Source organism: Acanthochromis polyacanthus, chromosome 3, assembly GCF_021347895.1.
Source record: "Acanthochromis polyacanthus isolate Apoly-LR-REF ecotype Palm Island chromosome 3, KAUST_Apoly_ChrSc, whole genome shotgun sequence".
Classification (NCBI taxonomy): domain Eukaryota; kingdom Metazoa; phylum Chordata; class Actinopteri; family Pomacentridae; genus Acanthochromis; species Acanthochromis polyacanthus.
Genome location: NC_067115.1, coordinates 1,274,881 through 1,301,216, shown reverse-complemented (window position 1 = coordinate 1,301,216; position 26,336 = coordinate 1,274,881). Strand labels below are relative to the sequence as shown.

The 26,336-nt window shown below is 38.6% G+C and overlaps 1 protein-coding gene across 12 annotated transcripts in view; it reads right to left on the bottom strand.

Annotated features, from left to right (window-relative positions):
• The window catches only part of glra3 (glycine receptor, alpha 3), a 154,400-nt gene extending 128,559 nt beyond the window's left edge, over positions 1 to 25,841 (bottom strand). For 4 of the 12 annotated variants that reach the window (XM_051946333.1, XM_051946336.1, XM_051946337.1 and 1 more), the window contains exons 1-3: positions 25,465 to 25,841; positions 4,426 to 4,556; positions 3,289 to 3,356 (exon numbers count right to left, since the gene is read on the bottom strand). In XM_051946333.1, coding sequence (XP_051802293.1) covers positions 3,289 to 3,356; positions 4,426 to 4,556; positions 25,465 to 25,535 — 270 coding nt within the window. In that variant the 5' untranslated portion in view covers positions 25,536 to 25,841. The remainder of the gene's footprint in view (positions 1 to 3,288; positions 3,357 to 4,425; positions 4,557 to 25,464) is intronic. The other 8 variants (XR_007941160.1, XM_051946339.1, XM_051946330.1 and 5 more) reach the window with 4 other exon arrangements.
• Between the last annotated feature and the right edge of the window lie 495 nt (positions 25,842 to 26,336).

Below are 26,336 nucleotides of genomic sequence, written 5' to 3'. Positions count from 1 at the left end.
AGATTAAAACACAGAAATAAACTCGTTAACGTCATTATTAAACGTCTGCTGCTATAGTTCTATAAACCAGCTGATAATAACCAGATTAAAACACAGAAATAAACTCGTTAACGTCATTATTAACGTCTGCTGCTATAGTTCTATAAACCAGCTGATAATAACCAGATTAAAACACAGAAATAAACTCGTTAACGTCATTATTAAACGTCTGCTGTTATAGTTCTATAAACCAGCTGATAATAACCAGATTAAAACACAGAAATAAACTCGTTAACGTCATTATTAAACGTCTGCTGCTATAGTTCTACAAACCAGCTGATAATAACCAGATTAAAACACAGAAATAATGCTGTCCTCAGATGAGAATAATTCAGAATCTCTGCTTCAATAAAAACATCACAGTTTCTATATTTAACATTAATATGAACCACTGATTAACCATGGGCGTTTATTTTAACTCTTTCATTTTACTTTATCACGTTTGACATGAAATTAAATAATTTTTTCTATTTTCCAGGACTTGAACGACAAATTATAAATATTTATCATATTCTATAGATTGTGGATATTTTTACAATTTTATTTTTGAAGTAAGCGTTTTTATTTTTCCAATAGAATTTTTTTTTTGCAATGTTTTGTTGTGAAATCATATTTTTTACTGTATTTAAATATGCTAAAAATGATTTAAAACTCACTAGAATTTGCTGTTATTTTCATGTTTTTAAAAATTCCTGATATTTGTTGTTATTTGAAAGACAAACAATAAGATTAAGAAAATGTAATAATGTTTTTTTAAAAAGCTGTTTTTACAGCCCATAGCTTTCTACAAATGGCAATTTCTTATTTTTTTGCAATGTTTTAATATAAAATTAAATAATTTTTACTGTTTTTGAATCTGCTAAAAATAAGATAAATTGTACATAAACTTCCTGTTATTGTCAGGTCTGTTTTTTCCTGATATTTGCCATTCCTTGAAATACAAACAAAGTATTCAGGACCAAGAAATTGGAAAAATAAAAATAATAATAAACAAATTAAAATAATAATAATACTAATAATTAAAGAAAAAATATTTAAAAAATCACTATTTTAATTTTAAAATAATTATTTTTACAAATGCCAATATTTTATTTTTGCAGTCTTACTATAAAATTAAATCTTTTTCACTGCATTCTCAATCTGCCAAAAAAACAAGATACATTTTTACTGAATTTTATTTTCATTGTCTTAAATTTTTTCCTGACATTTGCTGTTAATTGGAAGACAAACGATGAATATTAATGGTATAATGCAGCAATTAATAATTTTTTAGTTTGACTATAAAATCTGTGAAAATATAATTAATTCACAGATTTTCATACAGTATAAATACAGTATTTTCCATTGTATTTAAATTATGTGGATTTTTTATAGATAATTTCTGTTTTTAGAAAGACAAATTATAAATATTAAGGACAGAAAAAATTGCAAACATTTAAAAAAAACTTTTTTTCATAAATTAATTTTTGAAATAATTATTTTTATTTTTTCAAACTGTTTAAACCGTTTGCTGTCTTTGAACCATAATGTGGTTTTAAAGGTGTTTTTATAATTCTACCACCTACAGCTTCATGACCTCTGAACATAAAACTCAGCACATTTATTTATTTTCTCCACTAATGAAGCTTCTCCTGCTTAAATGTGTCTGAAAGGAGCTGTGAGCAGCAGAAATGCTTTTAGAGCTCATCTATACTATAACAGCTCTAATGCACACAGCAGCAGCACGATGGAGCCTAGTTCACAGGAAACACTTTAGGATGCACTCAGAGGGAAGACACGGAACCAACACGGAACCAACACGGAACCAACACAGAACCAAACACGGAACCAACACGGAACCAACACGGAACCAAACGAGGAAACCAAACACAGAACCTGACGCGGAACCAACACGGAACCAACACGGAACCAACACGGTACCAACACGGTACCAACACGGAACCCAACACGGAACCAAACACGGAACCAAACGAGGAAACCAAACACAGAACCTGACACGGAACCAAACACAGAACCAACACAGAACCCAACACGGAACCCAACACGGAACCAACACGGAACCCAACACGGAACCAAACACAGAACCAACACGGAACCCAACACGGAACCAACACGGAACCAAACGAGGAAACCAAACACAGAACCTGACACGGAACCAACCAACACGGAACCAACACGGAACCAACCAACACGGAACCCAACACGGAACCAACCAACACGGAACCCAACACGGAACCAACCAACACGGAACCCAACACGGAACCAACCAACACGGAACCCAACACGGAACCAACCAACACGGAACCAAACACGGAACCAAACACGGAACCAAACACGGAACCAACACGGAACCAACACGGAGCCAACACGGAACCAAACGAGGAAACCAAACACGGAACCTGACGCGGAACCAACACGGAACCAACACGGAACCAACACGGAACCAAACGAGGAAACCAAACACAGAACCTGACGCGGAACCAACACGGAACCAACACGGAACCCAACACGGAACCAACCAACACGGAACCCAACACGGAACCAAACACGGAACCAAACGAGGAAACCAAACACAGAACCTGACACGGAACCAAACACAGAACCAACACAGAACCCAACACGGAACCCAACACGGAACCAACACGGAACCCAACACGGAACCAAACACAGAACCAACACGGAACCCAACACGGAACCAACACGGAACCAAACGAGGAAACCAAACACAGAACCTGACACGGAACCAACCAACACGGAACCAACACGGAACCAACCAACACGGAACCCAACACGGAACCAACCAACACGGAACCCAACACGGAACCAACCAACACGGAACCCAACACGGAACCAAACACGGAACCAAACACGGAACCAACCAACACGGAACCCAACACGGAACCAAACACGGAACCAAACACGGAACCAACCACGGAACCCAACACGGAACCAAACACGGAACCAACACGGAACCAACACGGAACCAAACGAGGAAACCAAACACGGAACCCAACACGGAACCAAACATGGAACCAAACACGGAACCAACACGGAACCAACACGGAACCAAACACGGAACCAAACACAGAACCTGACACGGAACCAAACACAAAACCAAACACGGAACCCAACACGGAACCAAACACAGAACCTAACACAGAACCAAACACAGAACCAAACACAGAACCAAACACAGAACCAAACACAGAACCAAACACGGAACCAAACACTTGTGAAGCAGCCACTCACCATGGTGGTCTCAGCGATGGAGCCAAAGCTGTTGATGAAGATGTTGCAGGAGACGTTGACCGGAGGACCTGAGGGAGGAACAGATCAGGTTAATAATGCAGAAGAGGACGGTGCTCCGCTTCATGGAGAACGGTTCCTGTGAAGTTCTCCTGTCCTCCAGCAGCTACACAGCCCTGGGGTGAATCTCTCATTAGTGCTGAACAATTAAACAGGCCTCTGGTGTGGGAACGTCTCAATCTAAAACCCTGTAAAACAGCACCGAGGCACAGCCACAGATCCCAGAGAGGAGAACCAGCAGCGTTCTCCTCAGCACATAGGAACCATCTGAGAGCTTCAGCAGCTTCACCAGGTCAACCACAAAACCTCAGAGGACCTTTAAAGACAAGTTCCTCCATAAAAATCATCAGAACGACGGAATTTATCAGACAGAAGCTGGAAAAACAGGAAGGCTGGACGATTGGTAGCAGAACGTTCTATGTAGGGAACATTCTAAAACTGGTATTTCTAAAATGTTCTTCAGATGTTCTCGAGACTCCTAGGTGACAGAACGTTCTTCATAAGATGTTCCTGTGCTTTGATAAACTAGCAAATGTTCTGAGGATGTCTTGAGGACGTTCTTTAGAATGTTCTTCTATAAAATGTGTTGTTGGATGTTTTCAGTGCAACATGTTCTCCAGATGTTCTCCAGATCTCAGATGACAGGAAGTTCTTTAGAAGACGTTCCTGTAATGTGATATCTCATCAAAGGTGGAACATTCTGCCTTTTCTGTTGATGTTGTTGAGGAACACATTTTAGAATGTTCTTCTATAAAACGATTTCCAGGATGTTCTCAAAGCAACATTTTTAAAATGTTCTCCAGATGTTCTTGAAACTTCAGATGACAGAAAGTTCTTCAGAAGATGCAGTCGAGGAACCTAATTAAAGAACGTTCTTGTATGACCAAAAAGGAACATTCTCAAAGCAACATTCGGAAAATGTTCTCTAGATGTCTTCCAGGTTTCAGAAGATCTCTATGAAACGTTCCTGTAACGTGACAGAACAACATAGGCGGAACATTTTTGCTCCTTGGATCTGTGACACTATTGCCTCTCTGAAGAGAACCTGCTGCTGTGGAGGAACCAGAGTTCTGCAGGTACCTTTAAAGTTGGGTCTTATCCGGGCGTCGTATCCGGATGTTCTCCCCATCAGCTTGTCCAGGAAGTCTGAGGGCGACATGGGAGCCTGCCGGTTTCTCGCTGCGTTGTCCATCTCTTTACACCGAGCCACACTAGAACACAAACAGAACACAGCGGTGAGATCTTCACCGTGGAACGTTTCTACTTCCTGTCGGCTGATGCTACGACTCACGGCTTTGATATTTGTTTCTCGAAGCACCCGAGACCAGAAAACAGCTCGAGAACAAAACCTTCACAACGTTTTCAATCTTAGGTTCCAGAGGAACGTTCCTCTGATCCTCGGACATCATTTATAGAACCATGATTGGAGGAAATGTTTGTGATGGTCTGGACTTACAAAGGTTGACGGATTTTCTGACCTTAGTCAAACTTTTATTAAAATTTCCGGCAATTTTTTAGAAAAAGTCCAAAACTTCTATTAAACGCGAGTAGAAATATCAATAAAATGCCACAAAATATCTGAAAATGGCTGTAAGTTTTGACAAAACTTCCCTGAAACATCTGAGAGCAAATATTCAAAAATATTTCCAATAATATGTGAAAAACATTTTTAAACAAAATGTCCTGCAAATGATAAAACATTTTCATGAGATGTCTGAGAAATATATCCCAAAATACTTACAGTAATGTGTGGATAATTTTTTTAAACAAACAAAATGTCGCACAAATGTCAAAATAAAAGTCTAAAACTGGTTATAAATGACTTCAAATCTGCAAAAAAAAAAATCTAAAATTTGCAGAAAAACACTGAAACATCTCAGAAATAATAAAACGTCCTGCAATTCAATAAAACTCCTAAACCTTTATTAAACATGAGTAAAAATATCAGAAAAATGCCCCCAAAATACCACAAAGTATAAAAAAATGGCTGTAAATCTTGAAAAATGTTCCTTCTTTCATCCATCTTTGGAACCATTTTTTTTGTGTCAGTTTTTTACATTTAAAACTCATTTTCAGACTCTTTAGAGACTATTAGTCATTATAGATGATTTTCTGTTGTCATATTACACATTTTTAGAAATTGTTTTTGACGTTTTAAGTGAGTTTTGAGTAATTTTAGACAAATTTTGAGTGAATTTGGACAACGTTGAAGTCTTTTCAGATCAGATTTTCTCATTTTAAGCTAATTTCCATTTGATTTGGGCAGATTCTGGGACATTTCTTCTTCATGATGTTCTGGTTCCTCAGAGCTGCACGACGTAAAAATGAAATAAATGAAAACACGTCCAGAAATGATGAAATGGTCTAAAACTGGGCTGTTTGTGGCATAAATACTCCCACTGTGGGTGACTCAGCTGCAGTGTGTGTTTCTGTTTGTGTGCATCTTAAAACACACATGATATCGTCACGGTAACCAAACCACACAGATGAGCGTGCAGAAGCTTCTAAATGTCAAGAAGCCCGATGAACCTGAAAATACGCTCATATGCGTCATTTGGGACGACAGGGAACTAGAGCTGAACCCTTCCTCCAGTTATTTAGTGATTCAGCTCCTGAAAGTGTCTGAAAGGAGGTTTGATCCTCAACATCTAGACCCCAGATCACCACCTGGACCTCATCCTACATGTATTATACTCCTGTACTACACTACACATGTATTATATATTTACTGTACTCGTGTACTTGTACACACCAACACCTCCTCCTGGTCTAGAGCAGTTTCAGGATCACCAACCTTTCCAGTGACATTTTGAAGCTTTTCTCGCCTAGAAACCGTCCGGAGGATAGAGTGCTTCTGATTGGTCGCTGCTCTGACCTCCTCTGAACCTGCAGCCTCAGAATCACTCATCTATTAGGAATGAGGGAGAACCGACGGACCCGAGACGAGAACAAGTCAGAACGAGTTCAGGTAAAGGAGCCGACATGATCAGGGAAAATCTGGAAATAGGAATTTATAAATTCTTAATATGCATATTTTTCTTTTAAACTACAATGATTTCTGTGAGCCTGAATCACATCGACGTCCACAAGTTTCTATACAGTGAAAAAAAAAAAAAAAAAAATCAAGAAAATGACCCCAAAATTTCACTCAGTACCAAAAAAATGGAAATTTTCCTTATATGTCCCAAAAAATATCCAAAATCTGAAAAAATATGTTTAAAAACAAATAAAATGTTCCTATGACACAGGACCATGATGTTGATGATGATTTTGTTGATGATGTTGACAATGATAATTTATGTGGACAACGATGATGATGATGATGCCATCATAAGTACACAATTGTTACAATGTTTACTTTTTTCCTTGCTGACCGAATAAACTACTACTACTTCAAATCGACCAAAAATTTTAAAAAATGTACAGAAAAACACCAGAACTCACAAACATATTTACAACATGTCTGAAGAAATAATAAAATGTCCTGCTAATTAAAAAGGACCAAAAGTTTTACTCAACGTGCGTAAAACTATCAATCAAATATAAACAAAATCTCACAAAATATCAAAAAAGTGGCTGTAAATTTAGAAAAATTTTCTCGGTAGAAAAAATGTTCTCAAATATTTCAAATAGCATGTCAATCCTTTTTTCAAATGAATAAAATTCTAAAACTGGTTATAAATGACTTCAAACCCGCAAAAAATAAAAAAAATTTGCAGAAAACACCCTAACCATAAACATATTTACAAAATGTTTGAAGAAACAACAAAATGTCCTGACAATTTTAGACAAAAATCCAAAACTTAATAAAACGTGAGTAAAAACGTCAATAACATTTACTCAAAATATCAAAACAATTGCTGTAAATTTTGAAAAATGTTCATGAAATGTCCCAGAAAAAATATGTCAACAATTTCTATAACATTTAAACAATTTTTAAAACAATAAAAATGTTGCATACATATTAAAATAAAAGTCAGAAACAGGTTATAAATGATTTTAAATTTGTAAAAAAAAAAAAAAAAATGTTGCAGAAAAACATCCAAACACATTAGAAATAAAAAAAAGTTCTGGCAATTTTTCTAAAAAGTCTAAAACTTTATTTTAACATGAGTAAAAATACCAACAAAAGGCCCCTACATTTCACAAAATATGAAAAATTGGCTGTAAATTTTGTAAAGAAATTTTTTTCTGAAATCTCAAAGAAAGAAATATTCCAAAAATATTATAAATGATTTCAAATCTGCAAAAAATGTGAAAATTTTGCAGAAAAACATTGGAAAACATCACAAATAATAAAACATCTGGCAATTTTTTTTTTTATTATTTTTATTAAAAACTTCCAAACCTTTTATTTAATGCAAGTAAAAATATCAATAAAATGCTTCCAAAATTTCACAATATATCAAAAAAGACGCTGTAAATTTAGAAAATTTCTCCTGAAATGTCCCAGAAAAAATATCCCAAAAAATACTTCCAATAACATGAATATTTTTTAATGAATAAAATGTCGTACAAATATTAAAATAAAAGTCTAAAACTGGTTATAAATGACATAAATATAAAAATTTTGCCAGAAAAATTTTAGAAAAAAGTCCAAAAAATTAACTGACCGTGGGTAAAAATATCAATAAAATGCCCCAAAATATGACAAAACATCAGAAAGGTTGTGGAAAAACTGAAAAATATTCCAGAAAAGTCAATCAATGAAATTTCAAATTAAATACTCAGGTTTCCGGATGTTCCCTGAACGCCTCGTGGAACCAAACCTGTGATCAATAATCGATCGGCTGCAGATAAACTCAGTCTGACGTCTGCAGAAACAACAGGACGGAACGATCAGACAGACAGGAAGCTGCTTCACTCTGACTCACGTTTGTTTATCAGACAACAACGCTGTAAACAACAACAACAACAAACTGGCAGCAGGAGGCCAGAAAAAAACAAAACTCTAAAAACTGAAGTTTTCTTTGGAACATCACGAGAACCTGTTAGTAACATTATCCAACGTTCCCTGGTGGCTCGGTTGGAACATCGCTGGAAATAATAAATATCCTTAAAACGTTAACATATTTCTCAAACATCACTAGAACCTTTAGGTAATGTCAGAGAACGTTGTAGGAACACTATTTGAAATGATGAAACATTCTTGGTACGTATAATAAACTATTTACTTGAGAACATTATTAGAGCCTGCAGGTAATGCTAGAGAACGTTGTGGGATCATTCACTTTTAGCCGGTTAGGAGCATATTTGAAATGATGAGAATCTTTAAAACGTTCTCGGTACATATATTAAAACATTTTCTTTAGAACATGAGTAGAACCTGTCTGTTGTATTAGCGAACGTTCCCTGCCTGCTGGGTTGGAACATCACTTGAAATGATAAAACGTTCTTGGTCCATATATTAAAATGTTTTCTTGAGAACATTACTAGAAACTGTAGGTAATGTTAGATGTTAAAGAATGTTCTCTGCTAGCTGAGAACATTAGTAGAGCCTTTAGGTAATTTTAGAGAACGTTTCCTGCTAGCTGAGAACATTAGTAGAGCCTGTAGGTAATTTTAGAGAACGTTTCCTGCTAGCTGAGAACATTACTAGAACCTGTAGGTAATGTTAGAGAACGATCTCTGCGGTTGCTAACTCAGTTTCATTTCCAGTTTTCAGATCTTCTGTTCCGTCTTGCCTTCGGTTCTTTGTGTTCTCCACCTCAGTGAATGAATCTTCACTTCTCTCTTTCACAGTTTTCATTGTTCTGACGTTCCGTTGGAGGAGAAGAACCGTTAAATACATTCAGTCGCTCCCTGTACGTTCCGTACAGCAGAAGCTCATCCATTATTGATCAGGACGTCGCTCCGCATCGCTTCCTGTTGTTGTTGTAAAGAGGCCTAAGCAGCTTTGCATCTGATTCAAGATGTTCTAAGCTGACAACCGGCGTCCACAGAAAGAACCGGTTCTGTGGGGAACGGAGGAGTGAACGGATGGACATGTTGGACGGAGATGGAGGCGTCCGTCTGCGTTATCAGATTTCATTTTCATATGCTGCTTGTGTTCTCCAGGAACCATAAACAGCTTCTGGATAGAATGAGCTAGCAGCTAGCAGCTAACAGCTAACGGCTAACAACTAGCAGCTAACGGCTAACAGCTAGCAGTTAATGGCTAACAGCTAGCAGCTAACAGCTAACGAGGCTAAATGAACTTTTCTGAAACCTTATATGAACTTTGTTTGGACAAAGCAGTGTCTACATTTAGCTCATTTTTGACAAACTTTGACCACATTTAAATTTGAGTTATTCTGGACATGTTTTCATTTTTTTAAGTCATTTTTGGAACCCTTCTAATCCATCCTAAATGTTTAACTCATGTCGGACAGATTGTGAACAGGAAAAGAGGATTTTGAGCAACTTCTGGACAAATTTCTAAGAATTTGACAAATGTGGTGATTTGTTAAAGATTCTGTATCGTTGCCAGATAGCGGCACAGCGGCACTGTAACCATGACAACCAGTGAACACTACGTCACATGATGGTGATCCTACTACAAATCCACCTCTGAGGACTTATCAGGACAGAAATGATCCAAGGAACAGCTGATTAAACTGTGGGGGTGTTTGAGTCCCATCAGTTCCTTCTGCGAACTATTTAGGTCATGTGATTCGTGACCTAAATATGTCGTACATAACGTACACATGCAGAACACACCTCTGTGGTCAGTGCAAGGTCATTGTGTTTGTGGGTACATCTATATTAAATGGACACATTCTATGTTGCCGTGGTTTTTGATCATCAATAACTAATAAAGAAATGCTGCATTTTTACATGTGGGGGAATGAGCAGCCTTGGAGGAGGACTGAACTCTGAGTGCTTTTCTAGTTTTAGATGTGATGAAATACTGTTAGAATATCACAAAGTTTTAAAAATAAATTCACCAAAACAAAGTGTAAATGCAGGTAGGAAGTGTCAGAGGCCTCGCCACAAAAAAAATCTCCCCAGAAACCCTGTTTGAGCTGCTAAAGGTTCCTCCTCCAAACCACCAGGGTTACTCCTCATTTCAACGATGGAGATTAGACGAAGATCAGCGGCACCTGAACTGAATAAAACATTGATTTGCATCTTTCTGTTGTTAAATTTAAGAGAAATACTGAATGAGAAATGCTGCTTTATTGATTTTACAGTAAAAATGTAAGGACACCGTGACATCGGATGCTCCTCTAAAAGGCAGAAGTCCAACATATTTTACTGAGAGACTTTCCAAACCCCATCTGAGCATCTAAACATGGTGTCACCTGCTGTGTGCATGAAGGAAGGCCGGCCCTGTCTGGTGAGCTCTGAAGTGCTGACAGAATTATTTATAACTAGCTCTGTGATTATGCAACACAACAGCCCCATGAAGCCGACGCGAAGAGACAGAGAGAAGAGGCCTTTTGCATCTGGCCATGCCGAGACCTCGGTTTATCCCGCCGTTATGTAACTCCCATCAGCAGGAGAATAAAACCGACTCTATTATTCTGTTGTTTCATCTGCGGGTAATATTCATGTCTTCAGCCAGTTCTGAAACAAAAACCTGGTTCATCCCCGCCGAGCTTCTCCCGCCGGGCTAATAGAGGCTGTCGTGATTCGCGTTAGCAGAGGACCTGATGATAATTTGTGAAAACTACTTCCTGAATCAGATCATGGCCCTGAACTCGCATGTGCACACGAGCATGCAAATCATCGGAATGTGCAGAAAAATTACAGCTCTTCTCTTTCGTCCGGTCTGAAGATAAATTACCGAACCGTGGAAGACTGTTGTGAAAAATACCCAGGAACAAAAAAAGCCCAGAAACTGGAGTTTAGAGGGTTAAAACCTAAAACTGAAGCAGTAGGAGAGTGAACACGTGGACTGAAACTCTAATTTAATGCTTTCTATGATGTTTTTTAGGATGGTTTCTTTTTTAACAAAGCTTCGGGACACTTCCTGTAATATAGAATTTATTTTATTTGCCTGCCACAGTGATCTGTAAAGAGAAATCTGTAATCTTCTGGAATAATGTGCTTAATGATGAACTACATTCTATTTATGGTTAACCTGCAGAGAAAGATTTTAAATAAATAAAAAGACAATTCGATCTAAAAAAAAAATGAACTCATAAAAGTGACTTCTGTGACCCTTAGTGACCTCAGACCAATTCATGTTGGAAAACAGAGAGCATTGTGGGGGTTTAATTAGACAGGTAATGACCAGAGCTCATGGTCAACAAATGACCTCCTAATGTGTAGGTCCCGCATGTTGGGCAGGACTAACTCAATTTTCCTTGTAGATTGTTGAATCTTCTCTTGCACAAGTTTCAAGAACCTACTAGAGCAGTCCAGTTGATTTCTACTGAAGCTCCTATGATTACTGATGACCTGAATGACCGAGGATCTACACTTCCCATAAAGTTCATGTAATGTTTTGATGCCAACATTCAGAGGACGTTAACCAGATTTATGTTCCACGAGGACATCAAAAAACCAAAGAGGAACGTTCTGACACCAGTCTAGCACCACTAACACTAGATGTTATTGAGGGCCCACATGACAGAATGGTTTGTACACAGAACATTTTATAATGTTCCTGTAACGTGATAAATTAGAAAATGTGAAACTTTAAATGCCTCGACCCAAAAACAACCAAACCAGTCCAACTGAAAACATCACGCCAGCTGCTGTTCGGTTGAAGACGCTCCAATCATCACTGATCCAAACTCAAGGTGGTGGTGAACTAAAAGGTGGTAGCTACCTGCCAACATGCAGGACGGACAGATTAGATCGCTTGTCTTGGACACTGTTGACCTGCTGAGTAACAGGATGTGATTTTGTGTTTTTTGGACAATCGTGCATGACGGTTGTATTTACTGCTGGCTGTGCAGCAAATTGCCCCTTATCCTTCTCCATCCATGTGAGACTAATGTGTGATGATTTAATTATAGTTCATTATCAGCCATTATCTGTGTTGGATGTAACAGGCAGTGGCTGAGGAGAGAAAACACAAATTCAGACTGAAAACACTGGAAAATAAACTAATGGACTAGAATGTTGTCAAAAAAAAGCGTAGAACAGATTGTCTGGAAGCCTGAGCAGCAGCAGTTCAGAGAAAACACCAAAAAAAACAGCATGACGGCGGGTCACTGATGCAGCTAGGGTTAGGGTTAGTCATCACCAGCCGGAAGAAACCAAGAGGTTGGATTTTACAGAGATGCCAACATCCGTCAGCAGCATCAAGGCAGTCGGGTCAGATTTACCTCTAAAACACATTTAAAAGAACAGACCTGTACCCTAGCACCGTAGAATTATAAAGAGCAAAACCAGAGATGGAAGCACAATGACTGTAAGACGAAGCTGAGGAAAATATGAGGATCAAGTCACAGAGAAAAGCGCAACTTCCCTGTTTCTAAAGTTTTGTTTCACGAAGAGAGAAACTGAACGGTTTGGAAGCAGAGTGGTATGAACCACTTCCTGTAGTTTTGGAGAGGAATGGCTTCAAAGGTTTGTGTTTTCCAGAATGGTCTAACATTCCTAGCACCACTGTAATGCTATATTTGGGGTGTGAGTTAGACCACTCTGCTTCTATTCTCTCACTGAAGATGTGTACTTAGCTTCTGCCTATGACTTTAAATGTGCCGTTAGCTTTTGGAAAAATAAAAAGCTGTGTGGTTAGCTGTTTTCTATGATTGTAGTTATGTATCTAGCTTCTTTCTAAGGCTTTAGCTGCATTGTTAGCTACTTTCTATAACTTAAGCTGCATTGTTAGCATCTTTCTATAACTTAAGCTGCATTGTTAGCATCTTTCTATAACTTTAGCTGCATTGTTAGCTACTTTCTATAACTTAAGCTGCATTGTTAGCATCTTTCTATAACTTTAGCTGCATTGTTAGCATCTTTCTATAACTTTAGCTGCATTGTTTGCTTCTTTCTATAACTTTAGCTGCATTGTTTGCTTCTTTCTATAACTTTAGCTACATTGTTTGCTTCTTTCTGTAAATTTATCTGTGGTGTTCACTCTGAACAGATTTAAGTCATTTTGGTCAATTGTTGAGTCATTTTGGGAAGATGTTTGGCATTTCTGACGACGTCTGTGTAATTCTAGACAAATTTTCAGCAATTTTTGAACATTTTACACAAATTTTGAGTCATTTTAGATGATTTTTGAAGTATCTTTGACATATTTAGTGTCGTTCTGAAAATTTTCATCTTTCATTTTTAATCATCTGAGAGAAATTCTGACTGATTTTGGATCATTTTCCAGTCATTAACCACGCCTGACGTACGTCAGCGGGGTTACTGCATTCGCTTCGGTATCTGGCTGGCTGAGTAGAGTATATAAGTATGTATGTGGGTGGGTGTGTATGTCCGGTCAGACATCTCTGCAAGTGCTGAAGTCAGGATAATCTAACATGACACTGAAGATCAGTCTAAGGTCCCCTGCTCAGTTGTGGAGTTAGAGGTCAGCAGATCAAGTAGGAAGGGATATACGCAGGATGATCAAAATTGATACAGAGTATCATGCATGGGCGTGGTTCTGCCCTCTACTGGGGGCTCGTCTAGTTGTAGACTATTTTCATGTCATTCTGAACAAATTATCATTTTACATCATTTCTGTACAGATGAAAGTTGTTGGCAAGCAGAGAGCATTGTGGGAGTTCAGCTAGCAACGGGCACCATGACAAAGCCTTCTGGGGAGGTTCATGACCTCCGACTGGATCTTGGGTGTTTAGGAAAATCTGGAATCAATGAAGATCAAATCAGATCGCACGTCTACACAAAACCACTCTTCAACCAGTTCTCAGTAGATGGACTAAATGTTCCACAGAGCTCTGAGAGACTCCTGTAGTCGTCTCTGCCTAAATAAATTCTAAATCAACATGAGAATCTAGTATTTCTCAGAGGATACTGTATTGCTATTATGGATACTTTCACTGCTGTTGGATCTGTTCTTCACCTCAGTGTCAGCTTCACTGCTGTTAGCGCTGAAAGCTACACCGGGTTTACAAATTATTCAGGAAAGCGTCGCTGCTTTTGGCACGTTGAAGGTTTTCCAAACACTGAAAATCAATTTTGAGCCTTCAGGAGGTTGAAAGTGTTCTCCTGTTCCACCAGAACATGGTCTGTTCTGCACCGACGGTTTCTGTTCGTGTTTAATCTGTTGGCCAGAAAGAACAAACAAACTGGGCTCTTGTCCTCGTGTTCCACCTGAAATATGAATGGATTGCCGTCTTCCGCCTCAACAGAACATCACTTAATCATGCCCTGTCAGCGAGGAAACAACCTCTGCTTTCCAGATGTGGAACACAGGACGGATTTCACTGGGAGACCGTCACGTGTTTGTTCATTATCTGTAATATAACCTGTTTTAATATTAATACAGAGTCTGACTTCCTGGGAGTAAAATTCCACAAACCAGTCAGTGTTCAGGGCGCGATAACCAACTGTTTTGATAATTTACTTAATAAATGGTAGATTTCATGCAAGAGAAAAAAAACATCAAATTAAACCAATTATCAGCAAGAAACTGTAAAAAAAACACAAAAACAAATAAATAGTTTGTGGTTTATATTGTTTTGCTTCTTATTTATTGCCATTTTGTATCTCATTTTTGTCGTTTTGTCTCATTTTTGGTATTTTGTGTCTCATTTTTTTGCATTTTGTGTCTTATTTTTGGTATTTTGTCTTATTTTTGGCGTTTTGTCTCATTTTGTGTCTCATTTTTGGCGTTTTGTCTCATTTTTGGCGTTTTGTCTCATTTTGGGCGTTTTGTCTCATTTTGTGTCTCATTTCTGGCATTTTGTCTCATTTTTGGCATTTTGTGTCTCATTTTTGGCGTTTTGTCTCATTTTGTGTCTCATTTTTGGCGTTTTGTCTCATTTTTGGCGTTTTGTCTCATTTTGTGTCTCATTTTTGGCATTTTGTCTCGTTTTGTGTCTCATTTTTGGCATTTTGTCTCATTTTTGGTATTTTGTGTCTCATTTTGTCGTTTTGTGTCTCATTTTTAGCACTTTGTCTCATTTTTGGCATTTTGTGTCTGGTCTGTGTCGTCTCATCTCGCTTTTGGTGTTATTTTTTATCTTTTTGTGTCCCGTTTTGTCATTTTGCCTCCATTGTGTCGTTTCATCTTTTTTTCCCCACTTTGTTTTCACTCATTTTCTGTCCATCTGATGTCATTTGGTGTCTCTTTGCGATCATCTTGTCTCCACATACTATAGATATTTAAATACTTACATTTTAACAGCCTCTATAAGTTAACTGCTTTTCAAAAACACCAAAAAGTTTTTAAAAATTAGCAAATTAAACGATTTATCAGCCAGAAATTGTAAAAATTAAATAAGTGAGGAGGTTTCAGGATGTATGAACCTTTACAGTCTGGATGTTACACAGCTAGCATGTTGAGCTAGCTAAAACTGCTTCTTCTATTACATTATTTGTCAGTGAACAGCTGAATAATCTGCGAGCTGATTCGTTTTTCCAGCTTCCTGGTCTCTCAGGCTGAATTCCTATTCTTAGACCACGGGGGCTCTCCTCGGAATGACTGGAGTTCTGGTTGAATGGAAGCGAGGCGCTGTGTTCCCGTTCAGAGCTCCATACGCTGACGTGTCGGGTGATGAATTTCAGTAGAGGGCTGCTGACACTTGACCCCAGTTTGAGGTGAGAACAGCCTCCTCCTCTCGTGCTAATATCCTTTAGCCTTTCCACTCTATGTGCAGCTGTGCTACTTGTTCATACTAATTAGCTGCCGGATTAGCACATACATCATAAACACTACATTTCCCAGCTACCCCTGGGGTATTTCTGGCATTAGCCGAGGACAGCCCGGTGCTGTGACAGCGTTGGGGTCGACTACCGCCTTCAGCCAAATGTTCACTTAGTGTGGAACCCGCCCCCTCGCTGCCTCCTCAGAACCACTTCAGCTACGGGTTCTGAAAACGTTTTTAGTCCAATGTTACAAGAACATTTTAACGTCCAACAATGTCCCTATGAAGTTAATCATAGGAGCTTCAGTAGAAATCAACTGGATTTTTCCTTGTAGGTTCTTGGACCTTCAGGAAAAGTCCACGGGACTCCTGAAGAACCGACAAAGGAAGATTCAAGAACCTACAAGAGAAGCCCTGTTGATTTCTACTGAAGGTTCAAAAACCTACAAGAGAAGGTTCAAGAACTTCCAAGAGAAGGTTCAAGAACCTACAAGAGGAGGTCCAAGAATCTAAAAGAAAAGTCCAGGTAATTTCTAATGAAGGTTCAACGATTACGATGACCTGGATGACCGAGGATCTGCAATTCTCATAAAGTTCATTCAATGTTTTGATGTCAACATTCAGAGGATGTTAATCAGATTTATGTTCCATGAGGACATCAAAAAACCAAAGAGGAACGTTCTGACACCAACACTAGATGTTAGTGAGGCCCACAGGACAGAATGGTTCCTATACAGAACGCTAAATTAGGTAAATTAATTAGAAACTGTGAAACTTTAACATACTGACTTCCAACTAAAAACCTGAAAAACAACAAAACGGGTTCGACTGCAAACGTCCTGCCAGCGCTGTTAGGTTTGAGAAGCTCCAATCATCACCGGTCCAGACATAAACATTAATCACCACTGCAGCAGTTAACGATTAATTAATACCAATTATTTAGATAATTTATTCATTAAATGATAGACTTCATGTCTTTCAAACTCAACATGCATGAGGAAAACTAAAATAAAACCATGAAATTAAACCATTCATCAGTCAGAAACGGTTTCATTTTTGGTGTTTTGTCTCGTTTGGTGGCTTGTTTTTATTGTTCTGTGTCTATTTTTGTCATTTTGTGTCTGATCTGTGACGTCTCATCTCACTTTTGGCATTTTGTGTCTCGTTTTGTGACAAATTTTTGGCGTTTTCTGTCTGATTTTTATTGTTTGGTGCCTTTTCTTTGTCATTTTAGGTCTCATTTTTGAAGTTTTGTGGCTTATTTTTGGTATTTCTTGGCATTTTGTGTCTAATCTGTGACGTCTCATCTCATTTTTGGTCTTTTGTGTCTCTTTTTTAACTGTTTTGTGGCAGGTTTTTTTGTCATTTTGTGTCTCGTTCTTATTGTTTTGTGGCTGATTTGTTGTCATTTTGTGTCTCATTTTTGGTGTTTAGTGTCTCGTTTTTTAAGTTTTGTGCCTATTTTTGTCATTTTGTGTTTCCATTTTGGTGTTTAGTGTCTGGTCGGTGTCGTCCCATCACGTTTTCCGTCTCGTTTTTATTGCTCTTTGTCTACTTTTGTCATTTTGTGTCACATTTTTGGTGTTTTGTTTCTCATTTTTAATGGTTATTTTTTGCCTTTTTTGCCATTTTAGGTCTCATTTTTGGTGTTTTGTCTTGTTTTGCAACCCCTTTTTAATAGTTTTTTGTCCAGTGTCTCTTTTTTGGTGTTTGCCGTCTCTTTTTCTAACCGTTTTGTGGCTGATTTGTTGTTATTTTGTGTCCCATTTTTGGTGTTTTGTTTCTCATTTGTAATGTTTTTTTTGCCTTTTTGCCATTTTACGTCTCATTTTCGGTGTTTTGTAACCCTTTTTTATATTTTTTTGTCCAGTGTCTCCTTTTGCGCCTCATTTCACTGATTTTCAGTGTTCACAGAGAACATGACACCATCATCTTAATGCAGATGGGACACACTTGAGGTGTTGAAGGATCAGAATAAATCCTGCTTCAGTGACCAAATGGTCTTCTGTCTAATCTGCATAGTATCATATAATATCACTATCAGTCCACACTCACCTCCACATTCATCCACCAACAGCTTCTACGTGTATTTAACAGTGACGCAGTGACATTTTCTAGTTAAAACGTGAGCTGTGTTTAATCCTGCGGTGGATATTATCTCATTTAAATCTGTTCACTCTCAGCAGCCAACAGCTACCACACAGCAGATAAATGAAGCGGCAGATAGTGTTTAATTCCCCGGTGCTAATCAGCCCGATAACAGAAAACCTGAAGCCCCCGGACCGGTTTTCGGACGATTTCTCTCCTGCTTTTCGTGACATTCTCCCTTCGGGCTGACGTAAACGTCGGTGGCACGTCGCTGTACGCTCACCGAGAGTCACAGCGATGTCTGAAGGAGGAAAAGCACGACGCCAGGACGTTCAGACAAACTCGTGTTGACGTGTCGCTGGTGGACGCCCACTGGGATCGGACCACGAGGTGTTGCATCTCTGCAGGACAAACGCTGAGTGTTTCCTGGGAACAGAAGAACCTTTCAGAGCCCCGGCCGGTTCTAAAGATGGACGACGTGACAGCAGGTCATAAGCTCCGCCCCCTCCGAGCGACCAGAAGGCAAAAATAAAGTTATTTCCTGATCAGGGTGGTTTTAATTGGCTGGTTGATGCTAGAAAAACGACACCTGTCTGGTCTTTGTCGTTTCATCTCGTTTTTAGTGTTTTGTGTCTCCGTTATGACGAATTTTTGGTTTTTTGTCTCGTTTAGTGTCCCTTTTTTTAATTCGTGCCAATTTTTGTCTTTTTTTTGCCTCATTTTTGGCGTTTTGTGTCTCATTTTTATGGTTTTGTCTCGTTTTGTGTCTGATCCATTTCATGTCATCTCATTTTTGGCGTTTGTCTCCTTTTGTACCTAATTTTTGGTGTTTAGTGTCTCATTTTTATTCTTTTGTGCCGATGTTCATCATTTTTTGCCTAATATTTGGTGTTTTGTGTATCATTTTTATTGTTTTGTGTCGATTTCTTTTGTTTAATGAAAATTTTTGGGTGTTTTCTCTCATTTTTGTGTCTCGTTTTCATTGTTTTTTGTAATTTTGTGTCTCAATTTTGGCGTTTTATCTCGCTTTGTGTCTGGTCTGTGTTGTTTTTAGTGTTTTGTGCCCATTTTTTGACATTTTGTGTGTGTGTGTATATATATATATTAATCTATAGATATTCAAATAACATTATTTCCATTTATAAATTAGTATTTTTTTACTGTGATTTTACAAGTTCCCTGTAATTTAACAAAACACTGAAAACATGTAAAACAGCACTTTATTTGCGATTTTTTCAATTCTTAACATGAAGATTTTTTTTAAATCATGGCAAATATTTACTGATTTTTGATGACAAATATTTACAGACACTGACAGCTTTAGACGCCTTTTTGTGTGTTTTTTCCAGTCAACACATAAATTAATACTTTTTTTCCTGTGATTTACTAGATATTGACTGTAATTTAACATAAGAGGGAACTTATGTAAAATAACACTTAAAAATAATAAGAACTTGCAGTGTTAGAAATCCTTAATACATATATTTTTCAGCATTTATTAAAAGTTTGCTTCACAGTAAAAATATGAAACAAATATTTTAATTGAACGAAACGTGGAAAATAACACTTTAATGACTATTTTCAAATCAATCAGGACATCATAAAAGCTGCAGTTTCGGATAAATGTTCTGCCGTTCTGTTTTAAATCTGAAGCAGAAATCATCTCAAATCAAACGGTGATGAGGCATTCTCCCTGAATAACAGCCGTGGTTTTTAATCTTCAGAGATTCCAGATGTTTCTCCTCCTCTGTGGGGAACTTAACACATCTTGGATCAAACTCAGCGGATCTTATTCATTCTCTAAGTTGTCGCCGTGCGCTGAAAAGCGTCTGAAGCAGCGTTTACCTGCTCACAGAACACTAAAACCTCCTCAACCCGCTGAAGAATGGAGGCCAGAGGCTGACAGCGGCTTGTAACGGAGTGAAGCAAACACTGAAACATTAAAGAGAGCTCTGCTACATTATGCACCAAATTAAACACAATACTTCCACAAATCCTCTGAAACCGTTTTTGCTTTACTTCTGCAGCTCCGGCTGAACATCGAAGGCGTCGTTTCTGACCACCTTTACAGACTCACAACGCTACAGTTTTTACTGTTATGTGCGCATTTTTCATCATTTTGTGACTAATTTATGGTGTTTAGCGACTCATTTTTATTGTATCTTTCTTGTTTTTTGTCATTTTGTGTCCGGTCTCATCTCATTTCTGACGTTTAGTGTCTCGTTTCGAGTGTTTTTGTCATTTTGTGTCTCATTTTTATTGTTTTGTCTCATTTTTGGCGTTAGTGTCTCCTTTTTATTGCTTCGTGCTTTTTTTTGTCATTTTGTGTCTCATTTTTATTGTTTTGTGCCTATTTTTGTCATTTTGTGCTTCTTTTTTTGGTGTTTTGTGTCTCATTTTTATTGCTTCCTGCTTGTTTTTTTGTCATTTTGTGACTAATTTTTTGCGTTTTGTCTCGTTTTGTGTCTGGTTTCTGTCGTCTCCTCTCATTTTTGTGTATATTCTCTCCTTTTTTGTCTCCTTTTGTGTCTCCTTTATATTCTTTTGTGCCTATTTTTTCATTTTGTGCTTCTTTTTTGGTGTTTTGTGTCTCATTTTTATTGTTATTTTCTCTCATTTTTGGCATTTTGCCTCGTTTTGCGTCTTGTCTGTGTCATCTTATCTCATTTTTGGTGTTTTGCGTCGTTTTGTTGTTTTGTTGTCATTTTGTTTCTCATTTTTGGTCTCATTTCGTGTCTGGTCTGAGTCGTCTCATGTCGTATTTGGTGTTTCTAGTGTTTTGTGTCTTCTTGTTATTGTTTTGTTGTCATTTTGTTTCTCATTTTTGGTGTTTGGTCTCATTTCGAGTCTCGTTTTTATTGTTCTGTGTCTGTTTTTTTTGTCATTTTTTGTCTCATTTTTGACATTTTGTGTCTGCTCTGAGTCGTCTCATGTCGTATTTGGTGTTTCTAGTGTTTTGTGGCTGTTTTTCTGTCATTTTGTGTTTCATTTTTGATGCTGAGTGTCTTGTTTTTGTTTTGGGGCTGCTTTTTGTTTAACATCAAATGTGTCGTTTCTGCCCACCTTCAGAGATAAACTCCAGCAGAGGGGAGATTAGAATATTTCCATGGCTGGAGGTTTCTGCCTTTGTTTGTGAAGAAACACACAACAGCACAGAGATGTGCAGCTGGAGGGCATCTGCTTAAAATAATGTGGCGCTGGACGGCCGGCCTGTGCTGCTGACCGCTGAGGGAGGAAGATGCCCTTCTGCTCTCAGACGCAGAAAAAACCAAACAAACTGCAGGCAGATCCGGCCGGGCTTCCTGCTGAACGACAGACGATAAGCCTGTTAAACTTTGTCTCTGAATCCATCCGTGACCCTCTAAGAAGATTTACTGTGGCTTTGATCTGTTCGGCTCGCTCAAACTTTTGGGGGAAACCTCACTTGTTTTCGGTCTAGAATTAAAAGCGTGTCGGAGTTAAACGCAGCGAGCGTCTCCACAAAAACCGGGCTTATTAATAAAGGATGTGCAGCCGAGGGAGGAGGAGGAGGAGGACGAAGAGGAGACGCAACAGCCCAGGGATCACGTTAATATCAGCCGGCATCGACCTGCCTTCTGGGAGCTTGAGAGGACGAGTTTCCGGCGCCTGGAGCTTCACATCATGAGCAGCGGAAGGTAGCTCGACCTCAGACGTTATTCCTTCTGATCCACACACAACCTGCAGCAGCGTTCGTCCCCAACGACCGCATTTATTACAGATCTGATCTTTACCAACCGACCCCCAAACATCACCCGATTACGACAAACAAAATCAATTCTGATCCCCGACTCGAAGAAATAAAAGTTTAAACAACAGATACTGACCCAAAGCTCTTCACAACAGAGAAACGAGACAAACGTTCACATTTTAACACAATATATTTAAATAGTCTAACCCATGGGAGTCAAACTGATCTGAGTTCAGGTCCACATAAATCCCAATCAGTAAAACCAGTAAAACCAGTAAAACCACAGCAGAAAAACCTAGAAATAACCACCGTAAAAGAGACAAAATATTCCAAAACAGAGACTCAGAATGACAAAAACAAGACACAGAACAACAAAAAATAGACAAACAACACAAGCAAGAACAATGAAAGACAAAAAACCCAACAAAAAGGAGACAAAAAGTTACAAAAATGAGACAAAAAGTTACAAAAACGAGACAAAAAGTTACAAAAATGAGACAAATGATACGAAGAAAGACACAAAAAATAAGACAAAAAATTTACAAAGTGACAAAAAAATCGACAAATAACAAAAACGAGAAAAACTGACAAAACGACAAAAACAAGAAACAACAAAGCCATAAAAACGTGGCAAAATATTACAAAAACGAGACAACACAAAACAAAAGACAAAATGTAGACAAAAAAAGTTACAAAATGACAAAGAAATGGACAAACGACACAAAGAATTACATAAATGAGACCAAACATTCCAAAACAAGACACAAAATGACGAAAAAAATAGACAAGCAACACAAGCGAGACCAACAAAAGACAAAAAAACAACAAAAATGAGAAAATATTCTAAAAATGAGATACAAAACAACAAAAATGTGAAACAAAATGACAAATGAGACAAACGACACGAAACAAAAAGTAAAGAGACAAAAAATTACATAAATGAGACAAAATATTCCACAAAACAACACAAATGACAAAAGTCAACAAAAAAACACAACACAAAATATTTTAAAAACAAGACACAAAACTACAAAAAAATAGACAAGCAACACAAGCGAGACCAACAAAAGACAAAGTTTCCACACCCATCAGGACCGGTGAATAATTAGATATTATAGGAGCTAAAACGGCTCCATGGCGCCACCAGGAAAACTTCAAACATTTACTACAGCCACTACGTGTCACCTACAGCTATGAAAATTAATACACATATGTAACTTGTCAAGACACACAAAAATGTGATTGACACGTACGCCCAAAACCCCACAGGAAGTGAGCCATTTTGAATTGTGTGTCATATTTTGGAGCAATTTTTGCACATTTTTGAAATCTATAAACTCAAACTGTTGGGTGACCCCAACAGAGCTCAAATTTGTCCAGGATGTCCACCAGGCATGGGTGATCAAAAGTTATCAAAACACGCCACAAAACTCTGAGAGCATGGAGACGTTGACCAATGGAAAGCGGACATTTTGGATGTTTGGCCATGAAACAGGAAGTGTTGTGGAACCAGCCTGAACATGCTCCAATCTGCCTCAAACGTCACGTTTGATCACAGTCCAGCCGTGATGACACACACATGATGAAATACACGCTCAGTCACAGCGCCACCTGGTGGACATGCTTGGATTCACTGACAAGCAAAAATGTGAGGACCTGTTTGCAGCTTTAACCCGTTAAACTTAAGTGTACCGCCGACGGTACACCTACTAATTTGCATAGGAATTTAAAGAATGTCCGAAGGCTGCAAACGCGATTATACAAACACTATACGCCGATGGAAAGCTTAGATTCTCATGAATCTAAACCACTTTCAGATGTGATTACCACAGCGGGTGAGAAAAACACATTTGTCCGACAAAAACGAATATTCATCCATCCGTTCTCTGTACACGGCTTTAACGCACACAGCGCGACTCACATTTCCGGGTTCATTATTACACACAGATGAAAGATTCCACAAAAAACGGCCATAATCCAACCTTTTACATCCAGACGAAACAAGCCAGTAAACTATTTTGTCCAAAACATGTCCTGAAGTCGGTATAAAATTCACGAATCGGTCATTTTCAAGGAAATGCACCTCGCGATGCCCGTCCAATATTCCCTGTATTTCTCGTCATATTTTTTATTTACAAATAGAATACTAGCGATTTTTTGTACTGAAAATGGCTGGAATTGACTGAAGCTTAAATTTTTTAGTCAAATACTTTGTGTTGCATTTTTGTTTGTAAGAGAAGTGCCACAAAGAATGAAGCCATTGATTGATCGATTGATTGATTACTCACATCCATTCACGATAAGACAAATTCTAGACATCATGGGTTAGATTTAATAGAACCGCTACATTCTGTTGATTATTTTTACCTCATTTTTCAGAACAGGGTGAAGGGAACTCACGTCACGCTTCACTAACCAGCAGAAAAAATGTGTTTCTGGTTGTGTGTTTTGTTGAAGACGTGGTTTTTCTTGTGTATTTTCAGCATCATAGAAATATTAAAGGAGTCTCATATTTACAGTTTTATCTCTGTCAAATACATAGAAAGTTCATTAGTGGTTTAGCGAACAACAACAGAGACTTCTGGAGCGATTAATGACCTCCATGTGTTTCTATTTCCTCCTGAAACTAGAAGTTTATTTGATCAGATCACACGGTTTACATTAGATAAATTACTCCTAGAAAAATAAACCGGCTGCCTTAAAGAGTTCATCCAATGAGACGCTTCGCTGAGCCTATTTTTGTTAGGATTAAATGAAATAAACTTTACTAAAGACTCAACTAGACGCTCATTAAACTACTTTTACTGCCGAGTTTCTATGAGTTCAGACGTCAGCAGAGGTTTGTTGGTTTAAATGGTCTGATTGGTTGTTCTCACTCAAAAGAAACGTTTTGATTAAAGGTTTGACAAAATAATGGCAGTAAACTTAAAATATACATGAAGCAAAACACATGAATTAAATTTTAAAAAACAATAACAGGTACAACCAAATACTACTTATTTCTGTATAGTTATTTCTGCTTTCTGAGAACCAAATTTATCTAAAAGTCAGTCTAAAACTTTTCTGGGTAACTAGTCTGATGATCGGTTAACCGGTTTGAGTAAGTTATACAATAAAGACGTGTAAAATCTGTGATTGCAGCTTCTTAAATATATTATTTACTCCTTTATGGCAGTAAATTTCCCAGTAGAATATAATGAAAGTGACTTTTAAATATCAACCTTTTATAGAAGTCCATCCAGGTGACAGATGTTAAAGATTCTGATCACTGGTTAATCAGTCTGAGTGATATTTAAATAAAAACTGTCTTTAATTCTCTGATTGTAGCTGCTTAAATGTGAATATTTCCTCCCTTATGACAGTAAACCTCCTTTCAGTGTTGTTGTGCGAGTAAAATATAATGAAAGCAACTTTAAATATCAACCATTCTAAAAAAAAAAAAAAATCTCTCCAGATCTTAAAGATGTTGATAACAGGTGAAGTGGTTTGAGGAATGTTTAAATAAAAAGTAAACTACAGTAAACCTGATGTGTTGCTGTGAGAGTAGAATACACTGACAGTAAATTAAAAATACTTTAATATAAAAATAGAGGTTAGTTCTGGAGGAGCGGCTCTGACCTGAGCAGCAGCAGCAGCAGGACTTTCCCCGCCGTCCAGGCTCCCTCCCCGGGCAGCGTCCTCCTCCTCATGTCGGCGCCGTTCAGCACCGCGGACAGCTCCGGGGCGGTCAGACGGAGCTCGTACCGGGAGTCGCGGCTCCGCGGACCCCCATCACCGGGAGGGACCGGCGGCACGACGGCGGTAAAAGCAGGCGGCTGGAAAAAATGTTGGGAAAAAAAGGTAAAATAAAAAGAAACGCGGACGCAGCGCGCAGCAGCTGTTCAGACGGAGCTCTGAGCTCGGTCTGTGCCCGGTGAGCCTCCGGGCCACCGAGACCCGCCCTCCGGTCCGGATTGGCACGACTGGCAGCTGGCTCGGCCAATAACACCCGGCGCTGCTGCCTCCTCCAGCTGAGGCGCATCTGAATCAGGAGCCCAGCCAGCCGGATGAAGCGGAGCAGCCAGCCGAGCGCACGGCCCCGTACCGCTCCTCCTCTCCGCCCGCCTCCATCTGTCGGTGCTGCCCTTCTGCTCCGCTGGGCCGCAGCATGGGGCTCCGCTGCCGCCGACGGTCCGGCCATATGCGGCCGAGGAGGAGGAAGGAGAGGAGGAAGAGGCTGATTAAAGTTCAGATCTGAGGCCCGAGGCGGAGAAGAGGCAGCAGGCCGGACTGTGATCACCGACACCGAGATTAGATTACTGTTTATTCACACAGAGACTCATGGGAGCTGTCAGGAAGGTCAGATTGTTACAGACAAAGACAGATTAGAATAATAAATACGAGACGAAATAATAGCAGAGAAAAATAAGAAAACAAGATGAAATAATAACAGATTAGAAAAATAAGAAAACAAGACGAAATAACAGATTACAATAATAAAACAGGACGAA